Source organism: Halichoeres trimaculatus, unplaced genomic scaffold (assembly GCF_033239565.1).
Source record: "Halichoeres trimaculatus isolate MK-OKI-2021-1 unplaced genomic scaffold, fHalTri1.1 fHalTri1_scaffold_12, whole genome shotgun sequence".
Classification (NCBI taxonomy): domain Eukaryota; kingdom Metazoa; phylum Chordata; class Actinopteri; order Labriformes; family Labridae; genus Halichoeres; species Halichoeres trimaculatus.
Genome location: NW_027437190.1, coordinates 21,705,033 through 21,719,224, shown reverse-complemented (window position 1 = coordinate 21,719,224; position 14,192 = coordinate 21,705,033). Strand labels below are relative to the sequence as shown.

At 38.5% G+C, this 14,192-nt stretch overlaps 1 protein-coding gene across 2 annotated transcripts in view; it reads left to right on the top strand.

The window, feature by feature from the left end:
- The window catches only part of col14a1a (collagen, type XIV, alpha 1a), a 129,287-nt gene that overhangs the window by 5,711 nt on the left and 109,384 nt on the right, over positions 1–14,192 (top strand). For both annotated transcript variants that reach the window (XM_074682658.1, XM_074682656.1), the window contains one exon: positions 11,508–11,624. In XM_074682658.1, the coding sequence (XP_074538759.1) occupies positions 11,508–11,624 (117 nt within the window). The remainder of the gene's footprint in view (positions 1–11,507; positions 11,625–14,192) is intronic.

Genomic DNA, 14,192 nt, shown 5'->3' with positions numbered 1-14,192 from the left:
TGTAATAGCCCCCCATTCTGTTGAAGTCACTCATGATGCACTCAAAAAAATCCAGTACTGTGGTGTTTCCACAGACGGGAGTAACCACGGGGCAGTGAAAATATTAAGAATATAAGAAGCCTGTCTGAATTTGTGCCTCGAGGCCAGTGCCGTTGTCCTCGTTTTTGGAAATCAAAATATGGTCACCCTACTTAATAAAGTGATTTTTGCGTAATATGGGACCTTTAAAATTTGACTGATGTCCATGAGGAGGAGACAGGCTTTGTGACCTATACTGTTCATTTTATGTAGGAGATCCAATTATTTTGGCTTCACTTTTGGGGAGTTAAGCCGTCAATATTCTCTCTCTGTCTCTCTCTGAGTCTGTGCCTGTGTTGTGTAGTTCACTGGCAGTTCACACACCAAACCCACAAATGCAGATATCTGAACAAAGATCAGATAAAAACGATCCCCAGGGGACGATTAAACAATTAGCTGCCCCTGCTATATGTCTGTGTTACTGTGTTTGTCTCTGAGTGTGTGTTTTGTGTAGCTTATACTCTTCCTCAGATGCTGAGTTACACGAGTTAGAGAGCAGCAGCTCTGTTTAAGGGAACACCACAAAACAATTAAATATTGTTGGGCTCTCTTTCTCTCTGAAGTTGTTGCATAGAATCAATATTCCACACATGTCACAGTCCTTTCATTGATCTGTTTTTACAACTGAATTAAGAAAGAAATTCTACCTTTAAATTAATTTGTTTTATTACATTGATCTTCTAGAGGTTTTGTGAGGGGTTTAAGTTTTCTTTAAAAGCTGAATCGATCAGCGTGAAGCTGCTTTGTGTTTATTTACCACAGGAAGTCCTTATTAAAAAGTGATTTGCTTTGAAATAAAGAAAGGATTTTCTCCTTTTCCCCCATCTTTCTCTTGCCCTCATTTGGATCTCACTGTTTGCCCTTTTCATCTCTTTCTTCTTTGTTTGCTCTCATTAAGCTTTTTGCTCTGTTTCTTTTCATTTATACCAGGGGTGTTAAACATAGAGCCTGCGGGCTAAGAGCAGCCCGCCAGAGGGTCCAAACCGGCCCACGGGATGACTTTACAAAGTGCAAAAATTACAAAGAAGAGCAGCTTCAGTACAGAAGAGTTTAGTTTGGTGGAATACCTTTGTTTATGCTCTGTCACAACTTTTGTGCATAAATTTTATGTTTAAGTTTCATACATTTACTAGGCAGGGGACCAACTTAACCTTCCTCCTTAAAAGTTCCTGCTCTGGTGTGTATGGTGTGTTGTCAGTTTAGATGGTTAGGATTTATATACAGATGTGGAAATGGATGCATATTTGAAATCATTTCCATATTTTGATGAGTTGTTTTAATCATAAAGTAAAATTCTATAACATTAAGTTCTTGATACCTGTTATTTAATGAGCCTTTGTCGATACACTGTGATCAGTTGAGATGCTATGATTTTACCAGCCTACTAAAGATTAAATTGGACTGTAAGTGGCCCCTGAACTATTGTGAGTTTTGCACCCCTGATTTATTCCTCTCCCCTGTTTCCCTCTTTGTCATTTTCTCCAAACATTTTGTTCAAATGTTCATTAGAAGCTCTTCAGTTCATGTTATTCATTGTAAGCAGGCAGAAACAAGAGGTGAGACAGAAGTGTGACAGTATAAATGAGACTGGGATTTGATCCCAGTGAGTCCCAGCAGAACATGGACGACCTCCCAGACACTGTGGGAGCATGTCCCACTCAATCCCTTCATTAGTGAGCATGTGATAGCTATTAATTTCTGCCCAGCCTGTCCCCTGTATAAGCTGCAACATCTGGTCAGCAGGGATTTGGGCCTTGGGATTAGTGTGTGTTGGAGGATGTTTGCATATACAACACTAATGTCTGGATATCATCAGGAGCTCTCACTGCCAAAGAGTAGGTCAGTCCAAGAGGGATTTCTCGGAAAGATCTGGCTAATGTTAGAAATGATCTTGTTTTGAAATGTAACATGTCATATTACCAATCATTTATGTCCAAGAATATCACCTCATTTTCCGGAGTTGCACTGTATCATCTGAGCTAAAGTATTTTTTTTAACCCAATCTACTGAACTGAAAACAAATGGTGCAGTATTTGCAAATTTCTTAATCCACATATTGACTTTCACATAAGTAAAAAAATGATTTTAAAGGTTACAGCAAAATTATTGGATGTCCTCAAGTAAAAGGTTCATTTGTCAAATTCCAAGTCTGTGCTTGTTGTTCACATTAACTTTCCTCTCTTAATATTAACAGACTGGTACTCCTTTCTTTTAACTTCACCATAAATATGTTCACCCAGCATTAGAGCAGACATTGTAGGGGAAATCAATCACATTTGTTGACGGGGAACATTTTGTATGCAGTGAGATTTACGTTTTAGGTCGACGGAAAAGTTTAGAGTCCTCTGGACATGCGAGCACTACTCTCAGACAGCTCTTGGAGCTTTTAGTAAAAGGCTAACATGATTGGCATGAAAAAGCTCAAGTCCAATGCTGAGCTTGCACTGTAACCTCAACTTTTCTTACCCCCAGCAGTTTTCAATGCTTGATTCGAGTTGATCAAAGCAGCAAATTGACGGCTTCAATTCTGAAAAGCAAGAGCAACCACAGGGACGACCAAATCCCACAAGCCACCTCAAACCATTCCTCAGAAAAGAGTCCAGCACATTCGTAAACGTTATGCTGGCCAGTCAACAGCAGAGAGGAGAAGATGGGGGGGGGGGAGAGCAGAGCACAAGTAAGGGATGTAAAGACACACAAGAAACAGGGTGAAATAAATCAACCAAGAGAAGAAAACAGACACCAAGCAACCTCAAACTTCAACAAGGTAGTGGTGGGCTTATTTAGAGTCACAGAGCTGTTTGGGTGTGGAAAAAATGCCCACAAAAAAGTCCTGAGGATGAGGACAATACACAGGTGGGACTGTTATTACCTGTTTAGGTTAGATGCTAACATTAACATTAACATTAAATTTGATGTTATGTATAACAGTAAAGCTGGATAATGTCAAGACTTTGACTAGAATAAAATAGTTTAGTTTTATGCTTCTTTAATGAATGTAAAAAGTTGACAGATTAACTTTTAATTACCCAGCTTTCTTATGATTGATGTCAAGTCAGGTGATCTGTGAATCATTTAAGCATTAAACCCAAAGAGAACACTAATGCGTCATAACAAAAAGTTGAATCAATTATTAGGTATTAACCAACAACATTTCTGATAATCCATCTCTCTGCAAATATGAATATATTGTTTCGTATTTCAGTCAAAGATAATGTATAGTAAGAGAGAGACTGAATTTGGAATATATTAACCTATGATATATATGAGCCTTCACTGAGTCCTGACTCCTGTCTAACTTCTGGGGAAGCTCAGGTTTTTATGCAGGAAAGTGAGAAGCAGGTAACACAGTGGGTTGTTACTTTCTTGTCTTGGGCTGTTACTTTGGCCTTGAAAAGTTTCAGGAAAGGAAATGTAAATTTTGTTCTCAGACAGTCCTTAGAGGGTGAAAGGAGTGACCTAGCACTTTGTGTTTCTGTTCTAATGCAGCAGTGACACAAGTGAGATGGATGAAAGAACGATGGCTGGAGGTGGAAGTGGAAGTGGAAGTTTGCCACTTTTGGACCTGAATCCTGACCTTGACTTAAGAGAAAAGTGGAGTTGTCACTCCCTTTTGTTCATTAAGTAACCATTGTTGTTGTCAGTCCTGTTCCCTTTGTTCAGTTACTAAATGTAAAATGCTGAGTGTGTGAAGGCTGTCCTGTGTTCATATGTGCTTATTGTGTGAATGTGTTAATTACTGTAATTGATTTTGCTGATTAGGTAACAGCAGGGTCAATCCTGTGACTCAGAATATATCACAACAGGTAATGTGCTCAGGAAGACATTTACAAAGCTATTGCACATTGTGTCTGCGTCTAAATAAATGTGTCTGTGTTTATGTGGCGGGAGTGTACGTGTGTGATAAGAGGGCAGCCTGGTGGATTAGCATGAGTGAAATTGTTGGCCGATGATTTCAGGTATAATGAACAGGGAGAGAAGCCAATGATGAGAAATCATTTATTCATAAACAAAAGGGAGGATGAGATGGAACAACCTGTTTTGAATTTAAAAACTGTTAAATTATCCAAACCCACACGGCCGTCACCTCGCCTCGATGTTGCCACTGCTGATGGTAATCCAGCTTGTCATAATCATCAGCCACTTTGGACTAAATGGAGCATTGAATAGTCAAAGAAATGATGTGCAGGAGGCTCTTTAATTTTCCCCTGCTGTTGTTGTCAGAGCATGTAGATACACTTTTGTGACTGTGAATAAACAAAATCTACTTTAATTAATGGCAACATGAGCCAATGATGATACTTTTGGAGAAAATATGTTGCTTTGGCAAAGACTGATACAGGAACAAAACGTTTGTAGGATGTATAAAATCACTCAGAATATTCAGCTCTAACCGTCCAATATGCATATATATGCCAAATTACACAGTACGTTGTTCCACTGAGTTGGATGAAATAGTGAGTGTCAGGTGCGGAAGTTTCAGTCTGAAAAGCATGAAATAGGTTACAAGCGATTTGAAACATAGGCATGCTTCCTAAAACCGGTGGATGAGTTTGCAGAGCCTGAAATGGCTTTGAGCTGAGTGGCTTTAGTAGTAGAAAAATGTTGTAAATCGGTTAAACCTGCATTTTTCAGGATGTTGGTATTTGAACATGAATATAGGAGTATTATGTATATTAAGCTTGTGGCCACTGATGGAGAACGCCTACATTTTTTTCATTCGCTGTTATATCAAATACCTAAGCTGGTGGCCTGGATTTGTCTCAGGGTATGTCAACGGTGGTCTGCTGGTTACTGACAAATTAGGTCCACTTACGTTAAGAAAAAGTTGATGATTTTGCTTCACTACTTCATTATGAACCTCCTAAACTAATATTCAATCAATCATTTAATCAATCTTTATTTATAGCGCCAAATCATAACAAAAGTTACCTCAAGACACTTCGAAAAACATTAACAGGACCCATAAGTGTTAAAATTTTTATTTTGTTATACTAGCTGATTTATTGTGTACCTATGTCCCAAAAGCAAATTGGTAACCTAATATGACCAAAAAGAAAATCAAAGTAGAAAAAAACACTGTGATGAGAGCTGTTGTTTGTAGGTCAAAATAATCTTATCTTAAAAACTTTAACATCATCATCATAAGAAGAAATATGAGAACATCCAGATTCTGCCATTAAAAAAATTCTGACATATCACCCTTTAAAAGCAGAGTTTGCTAATATTTACGCAGCAAGAACGCTAACCACTTGTCATTTGGTATCGAGACATGGTATCAGTTGAAGGACAGGTAAAAGCAATCTGTAGCGTTGTTGGTAAATTGGGAATTTAAATTTGTGGATGGAAATTTGTGAGATAACCTGCTCACTGAGCAGCCCGAACAACACCACAAAGCTCCTGAATTGGTGAGTCGGGGCAAGTGAAGTTCATTCTGCGTTAGCCATGTTCCTAGGCTAAACAAGTAGTGAGCAATATCGATTTTAAATGAAGGGTATTAGCAGACCTTTTTTAATTCTCAACTTAAGCAAATAAGTTGATGATGTAATATGTTTATTGTTTTGTTTTCTTCTTTGTCTCATTGCCTGCTGAAACCAATGAGCAGCTTAAAATTATCAAACCGTATCAATCAGACATCTTCTGAGGCTTAACTTGGTGAATTTGTTTCAGAGAACAGAATGCAAAAGAGAACAAATTTATGCTTTCATTTTGGTCACAGTATTGCTTTGGATCAGCAAATAAGTTTTTTTTTTTTAAATTGTGACTCTATTCCTAACGTAAACTTTATATTATTATCTATATCAAAATTTATGTTACTTGTACATCCATAGTTAAAGTAAAGAGAGTCAAACTATGTTAGATGTAGGGAAGTCTGGGTTTGCTTTTTCTTTTGTTTCAGTTTCCAAGGTTTGGCCAGCCTGGAGGTTTATTTATGTGCTGTAGGATTGTCTGGCTGCTCATGTTTCTTGCTTCTTCAGATTTATTGTAGCACTGTTGCGGCTGAATACTAGTCTAGGATATGAATCTGACTTGTGTTTTTCAGTCTGTTTAAATTACTGCTTGTGATTTTATTATACAAACAACAACCAAAAACTGGTGAAATAAGATCATAGTTATAATTGAATTATTAAGAAAAGTTTTGATATGCTAATCAATCATGTTGGTGTGTTTCAGTACTTCTCAGCTGTATAATGGACTTTGAAATAGACTTTAGATTTTAAGACTATTTTTTGTTCTCAATACTCCATTATATCTTTTTAAAGTCAACCATCTCAAGCAGATTTGTTTTAGTTCAGTCTTTTCTGGTGATATTTCTCAGCACTAGTTGGCATGCACGCGGAATAACATGGCTCCCTCCACCAGATTGCACATTGAAGTAGCTCATCCAACAGACTTTTAATATTCATCTAGTCCATAAGAGAGATTTCACACTTACACATGCCGCCTCACACACATACAGACTGCATGAAGAGATAACTGTTAGGAGGAAAACGGCATCGCTTACTCAGGTAAAGCGTTGAAATAGAGGAAAAAAAATGTTAAGCCACTAAAGGGCTGGAGTGGAGGAGTGCTGAGGGGGAGAAGATGGGATAAAAGAGCAGAAGAAGAAGACAAGTAAAGAGGAAGGGGAGAGTGAGGAGAGTGTTTAAAGGCAAAGATGAGCAAAAGAGATGTGATAAAAGAGTGAAGTGATCCATGAGAGCAGCAGAGGAGATATAAAAGAGTGGAGAGGTGGGAAGGAAAAAAGCCACAGTGGATTTGGGTTAAGTGCTATCTCTGTGAGCAGAGTAGTTTTTGTACCGACAAGACACGGGCCACATCAAACGATGTTGCTGAAGCGCTGGATTGGCACATAATGCACACACACACACAAACACAAACAAACACACACACACACAAACACAAACACACACATGCTTATCCACAAGTTTGTCTCCCGTATGTACAGTGCAGTTGCTTTCTTGTGGTGACAGTGCAAGCCAGCAGTTGTCATCCATAAATCCTGCAAATTACTGAAACTACAGTAGCCTGAATACTCACCGTGGAGTCAGTTTGAGGCTAATCTGGAGAGAGGACGAGGAAAACAGGGAATTAAAAGGATAAAAACTAAGCTGAGGCATAAGAGGATAGTGAAATAGAGAGGACAAGAAGGGAGAAAATTGGAGGAAATGGATAGGAAGAAGAAGGTAAAGATATGAGAAAGTTGATGAGAAAGAAGGGGGAGAGAGCATTGCGGGAACAAAAGAAAAGCTGGACATAAAAAGTAGATTGAGTGAAAAAGCTCAGAGAACACAAAGGAAAGAACAAAGCACAATCTTTAGAACTAAAAAGAGAGATTGATGAAAAGGAAATAGGAGGAAAAATTACATCTAAAACCGAGGAAGTAGGAAGAAAAGGAGAGGGGGAGAAGTTAGCAAGACGATAAAAAGCCAGCATGGATGTTAAGCCAGATGAGAAGATGTATAAGAGAAGGCTTGCAGAGGAGATGAACTGAAGCAGGGGAATGAACAGGGAGCATTAACCACAGCGCTATCACAGATACCTGCTAGCTTTCAGTGCTGCTAATCCTAAACCGAAGATGCTGCTTCTTTAATGTGGCATCAGGCTCTTCCTGTATCTCTCTAACCGAGATAAATCCACTTTATACTGGTCTCCATTTAAAAGATTTTCACACTCCTTGCAAAATCAGGGGGTTACTGAAGTTCAAACTTGATATTAATCATTTTGAGAAACACATGCTGAATGTCATCTTTAGAATTGAACTATGTAATTTTCTGGCTCTGGTTTAATCTTTTCAATCAGGTTTGGTGACTCAGACTATTTACTGGAGCTAAATAATGTTGCTAAGCTGTAGTCACCAAAGTTCTGCCAAAAAGCCGGGCTTGCATTTACTACCTGGCAAAAAGCTCCTTGCACAGATCTGATGGGGTCTTGCAGATTCCAGAGCTGTAACTCTCCCTGATGAATAGCTTAATAGCTCTGGCTTATGAGATATACTGTTACGATGTACGTGGATATGCCCAGTAATTTTAGGGGCGAGTTTGAGCTGTCTAGTCATGATTTCTACTGTATTTAACCAAAAGAGAAGACATCTAACGTATCTTGGCACCTAGATTTAGAGGAAGTGTGAAATGTTGGGCTTGTGCTTGATATTTATGGCTCCATAGTGTTAAACAAGAACAGACGCGGTGGTTGTTGAAGGATAAATTATTGCTCGCACCCTCATGTTCTGTCAGCATCCTTAGCTATTGGAGTAATTATGTTCATGTTCATTAATCATTGTTGCTGTAGCTGCCATAGCCTCCAACTTACAGAGCCTGACATTTGTTCATTGGAAGAAGGGTCACTTTTGGCTTGCTTGTTTTTTTTTTAATGTGCTTTTTATATTGTAAACCAGTGTGTGTTTGTGCGTATAGCCTGTGTGTGTGTGTGTGTGTGTTCATTTACATGCAAAGCAAAGATCTGGGCATTCAAAGCAATTTTCACCCTGTTATTAGTACCCTGCCTGCCAAATCAATTCGCCTACTATCATACACACACTAAATGATACCAGGGCATTAATCCACCGGCTCTGTCACAAACTTAAATTATTCATAGATTCTTACTGTGTGGTGTAATTACACCTAGTCATCCTGTGCATTTTGAATGTTTGATATGTGGTGTGGTAATTATCTTAAACAAGTTGTGAAGAAAATGTAAAATTGCATATGACAAATGGTCAAATTGGTATGTAAGTTACAGTGAGGAGAATTTAAAATATTGTCTTTGTTTGACAACTTGTTAGCAGAAAAGTGAGGGCTGGTATAAAAGTAATCAAAACTGGAAAAAAAAGTTTCTTTCTTGTCAATTTATTTTATTAGAAAAAAAATTACAAATACATATATAGACTAGGAAATAACACCAGCATACCTATTGTAAACTAAATGTACATTTATTTATTTTTTCTTACCAATATTGATTAGACTTTATTCACTTCCATGTCTTTCAAACCAAATATGTAGAACTACTTTCATTATTGTGCTTTAACACTGAATATTAAACTGATTAACCTAATTAGACAACACTAACTTTATTTTCTACTAAATAAATAGTTCTCTCTGTTAAGAAAAAAAATACCCCGCTGCATTCCATTTTTGGCCTAAATCTGATTTTCACATGACAAAGATGGAGCTCTGTTATCATCAACAAGTGAAAATCCTGCACATTTTCCACTGAGGTTTGTCAAAACAATATCACACTTTTCTTTTCCTCTAAGGCCAATATAAAGTCTTTATATGTCAGCACTGTACGGACAATTATCACGTGACATGATACACAAGATTGGTTAGTCATATTACCATTCTGGGTCAGCTGCTGAGGAAGGGGGTCCTTCACAGGTTAATGCAACTTTAGAAAGTTCTTTGGCATATTAAGTTTGAGAGCATGCATTTGTTCCCAAAACCCTGTGTTCCCACATTTCTAAGATGTTTTCTTTTTTTGTTCCAAATAAGGCCTTATGTTCCCACAGTTCCCACTTTCCTTTTTTATTTCCAAAATCTGGTTTTGTTTGTCTGATTTAAGGAAATGAAAACAAGTTTTGGCATCTATAAACTCTGCTTTAGCCCAAACACTTTTTGCTTTTCCTATTTTATTTTCTCATGTAATGATTGTGATTATGGAGATTTCTGCTGCTTTTGATTGATACATAATTACTAATTCATTCTTTTTATTTTAAAGTTAAAGGGATTTTTATGCCTGTAATCAGACAGGAGAGGACAGTGGATAGAGTAGGAAACAGGATGAGAGTGGGCAATGATATTCTGGGAACAGGCCACAGCCCTGGATAGGGCGCGACCCAGACTACTAGGCCACTCCTACATTCATTACTACTACTGCTTTCTATAAAGTGCTTCCAAATACTATGTGGGATGATAGGGCTTAAATTAAAGGGGATTATATGAACAAAAAACCTAATTTTGAAAATGTCCTTGAAATGAGAGAGCACAGGGCTGACCCCTTAACTCTGACCTATTTTGTATTTTGCCAAATTTGTTGAGTTCATTTACAAAACTATGGGGGAGTGTGATAGGGCAATATTAGCTCATTATAGATTAAAACTTCACTATCTATTGTCTCTAGGGTTGCCAACTTTGAGGCAGAGAGATACGGGACGCGGGGGGGTAGTCTCTCGCTACCGTACAGTCTATGCTCGCTACACAGTACAGCACGCACGCACTGGGACTGGGTCACACGACCGTTAGCACGGCCATGGCAGGCAGCCAGACACATAATGCATGGCGCACAGAGAGAAAAAATATATGCATCTTGCCTTTACCTCTGAGGCCAGGACAAACAACGTCCCGTATGGGACGCGCCTCTTTTGGCTCAAATACAGGACGTCCCGGCTAATACGGGACGGTTGGCAACCCTAATTGTCACTTGTGGCGGCTCAATGCTCATACAATGACATAATAGTGTTGTTTATATGGCTCAGGCCAAGTGCTTTGATGCAGACCATGAGCTGGATCTTTGGCCTTGATTGTCTATTATTATTCTATTCAGGCCATGTCTTCTTGAAAAGAAAAATTGTGCTGGTCAGTAACTTGCAAAGATGTCCCAAAAACAACAACAAAAAAGAATGGTTGTGAAATTAAGATTTTTATTCTGCCATTAGAAAGTTTTGGAATTATTTTTTTTGCCATATCACCCACCCCTGACTTAAAACCATTTATTATCAAGTACGCAATAAAATTAGAACCCTCTTATACTAACGTGATCCTCATCCTGACTTAAACTGACCTCAACTCAAAGTTTGTCTCTCCTGACAGAAACATCGGTTTGATGTTTGTTTTAAATGTGCTGACCTGTAAAGTTACTTTATGTTGGCAAAATCGTCATGCTTAAGGGTGACTTTCTACTAATGTGGAACATATAAGGATCAACAGTGGGAAACAGTGATATGCATTGTCAACACACAGGTCACGCCTGTGCCTTGTTTTTACCTCAGATTGATTTTCTCTAAATATATTTTCTGGAGCTACTTTTACCAGTTGTTTCTTCTCTGTTCTCTGGGTTGTTCATTCATTTTAAGCATGCTGTTTGGCACTGAAGATTAGACGTATCCCATGCATACCTGTTTTGTGTGCTGCTTTCATGGATACAGGCTATTCAAATTAGTGTTCACTCAACCTTTTCTCTGTCATTCTGGCCAGACATTCATTTTTCCTCTATGAGTCTTTGTGGCTTGCGTTGTTCTTTTTCGGGGTAAATTTTGTGATCTTGGTGGTGTTAATGGGTTCAATCATTGCCTTTGTGTCATGTTCACATATTGTTTTTGGTGACAGGAAACTTTTTAATTATTGTCATTATCATTCACCTGTATTTTAATTCATGCTTTTATCCCTCACTTTTTTTACAAACTGATTTAAATATGTTTAACTGTTTTGCAGTTCCCAGTCCAAGGAGACTGCGTTTTAAAGTGCTGAGCTCAAGCAAACTCCTTGTGTCATGGAAGGAGCCCAAAGGAGACTTTGACAGCTATCTGTTCCTCTACAACAGTGTACCAGGTAGGATCAATGTGCAGTTTACACACACACACACACACACACACACAAACACACGCACACACACATATAGACCTTGCTTTTGTGCCAAAGAGAAGAGGGACTTCACTTTTAAATTTTGGGTTAAAGACTCCATTAAGACTTGAATTTTCTGTCAGTCAGATAGGATTATAAAATTTACTTCTTATCAAAGCTCCTTTGAAGAGATCTCTCTCCGGAGAGATGTGAAGGACTCAAAGTTTGTCCTGTGCCTCTGCCAAGTTGGAGACAAAGGAATGTGTTTGCTGTCAGCAGATTTGAAAATGGGACTGATAGGTTCACGGGACGGTAGGAGCGACACTGACTCATGCGGGACTTCAGTCCAGGACAAGCCAAAGACAATGGCAGCCATAGAAGTCATCATTCACTATTAAACTACATGATTTGTTATGGAGGTGTGGGCATGATTGACGCCTGACATCCTGCTTTTATCCAGCGTCTGTCAGTAGTAAATCACCGTATAGACTCAGGGCATAACCTCTTCTCTGTCTAGGCATAAAGGTGTAGTCAGTAATCAGCCTAATTACCACTGACGTCGCCTTCATCATGTAATCACTGCGCACCTTCTGTCCCAGCCATACATCTCCATCACATCAATCCCTGAACTACTGCTGCACTGCTGCCTGTATTAATGCTGTGCTGAACACTGCAGATGTTTCTTACACAGCTCTTCTAAAAACAAGAAAGTTGGACTGAATAAGCATTCTGTATCATAAAAACTTGATTCTAGCAAAAAGCCTTTTTAAAGAATCGCCTCGTCTGTCGATTTCTTGCTGCTTTCACAGCAGCAAAGGAGAACAAAAAGCTGAAATTTATGGCCAAATCCCTCTGTAGGAGAGGGGGTGCAGTAGTAGCACAATGGAGTTCAGCTAATGCAGTTAACTCTAGGCTTTCAGGGTATTAACATATTATGAGTGTGAACACTTTGAAGTTAATAAAGATTTTTTCTTTGATTATAAGACAGCATGTAAAGGTTTCTTTATGTCCTGTCTTCTCTGTCTCTCTGTACCCTGAAGTCAGATGAGGTGAAAAACTCTGAGTAAAGCTTGTTAACACTGGCTTCAGTCCTTCTTTTGTGAATGAAACACCATTTTGGAACACAAAAGGGCCCGTTAGTGGCAGCTAACCTTTTGGCTCGATGTATCATCCGTTTTTTCCTCAGAGAATTACTAGAGACAAACAGCTAAAGTCCAACTGGATAAGGATCCAGTTTGAGGTCAAGGATGACTCATTTTTACCAAAAACATACCTAGTTGTTGTTTCTTGTACTGATTATATTCTGCAGTACAATGCCCCATGTGTTTCAATTATCAGATTGTATCTCTGTGTATAATGTTATTCATTGCATCAACAGCTTTTTTCTTTAGGCTGTGCTTCTTAGCCAACGCCAACATTCTTTATTCTGGGAAAGTGCATGACTTGCGTTAAAATCAGCAAATATAAGCGGTCCGTCCAGTAGTCTACCCTTAATTCTAAGATTCAAATTGTGTGGGTTGTCTGTTGCATATTTGTCTTATTTATCAGTACCAGATGTTGATATTTACTTTTTCAAATCTCAGGGGAGCTATAGCCAAACCCTGAGGTAAAAAAGTGAAGATTTTTTTTGGTGTATGCAACTGCAATGTTTTCTGAAACCATTTAGAAGACAATTTGGGTATACTGGAAAACATGATTGCTTTCCAACCATTGAATGGAACGAAAAGTGGTGAAGAAAGCTTTTGTGATTTTGGATGCTCAATTAGGTTGTAGTTCAATGGAAGCTGTTAGGGAAATTGTGCATATTGATTGAAAGCACATTAGTATTGTTTTGTGTGGTTCATATCAGGTCGTGTAATAACACTATTGTTTGAGAACATTTTTTTGTATACTGACTTATTAATTCAGCAGTATGAACCTGGGAAATAAGTTTTGATTTGCTCATCAGACATAGCCAGCAAATACCTAGACATGCACCGATCGATCGGTGCCGATTTCCTCAATTTGGAGGTATTGGGGATCGGGGATTGGTGATCGGTAATCAGTGGCCCATCTTTACACATGAAACTGATCTTATATACCCTTAGGAGAGTCTGATTGTTACTTTTTGCTCTGAGACCTAAAACTCAGGACACTTTACTGGTTGTTTAAGTTAAAACATAAAGACTTTATTGTTCACAGGTGTTCAATGATTTTCAATCAAATAAGATTGGAAGGTATATGCTGTCACTTGATTTCAATTAAAATTGGTATTGGCCCAAATCGGTATTGGTAGGTCAGGCTTTTAGAAGATAGGTGATCGACCAGAAAACTGTGATCGGTGCATCCCTACAAATAACCAGTCACAGTGTTGATTGCTGTTGCAATAACAGTACATAAAGTTACAGGTTGGTTCAATGAGGCACACGCAGCACTAGTTTTTAGCTGAAGTAAACCGTTATACACGAGTGGATCTAGAAAAAGCAAAAGCTGGCAATGGGTTCTCTTTTAGTTTTCGAAAATAACAACTTATAACCAGCTGAGTAACTGGTATCAGCTGTGTTGGTATGCCAGATT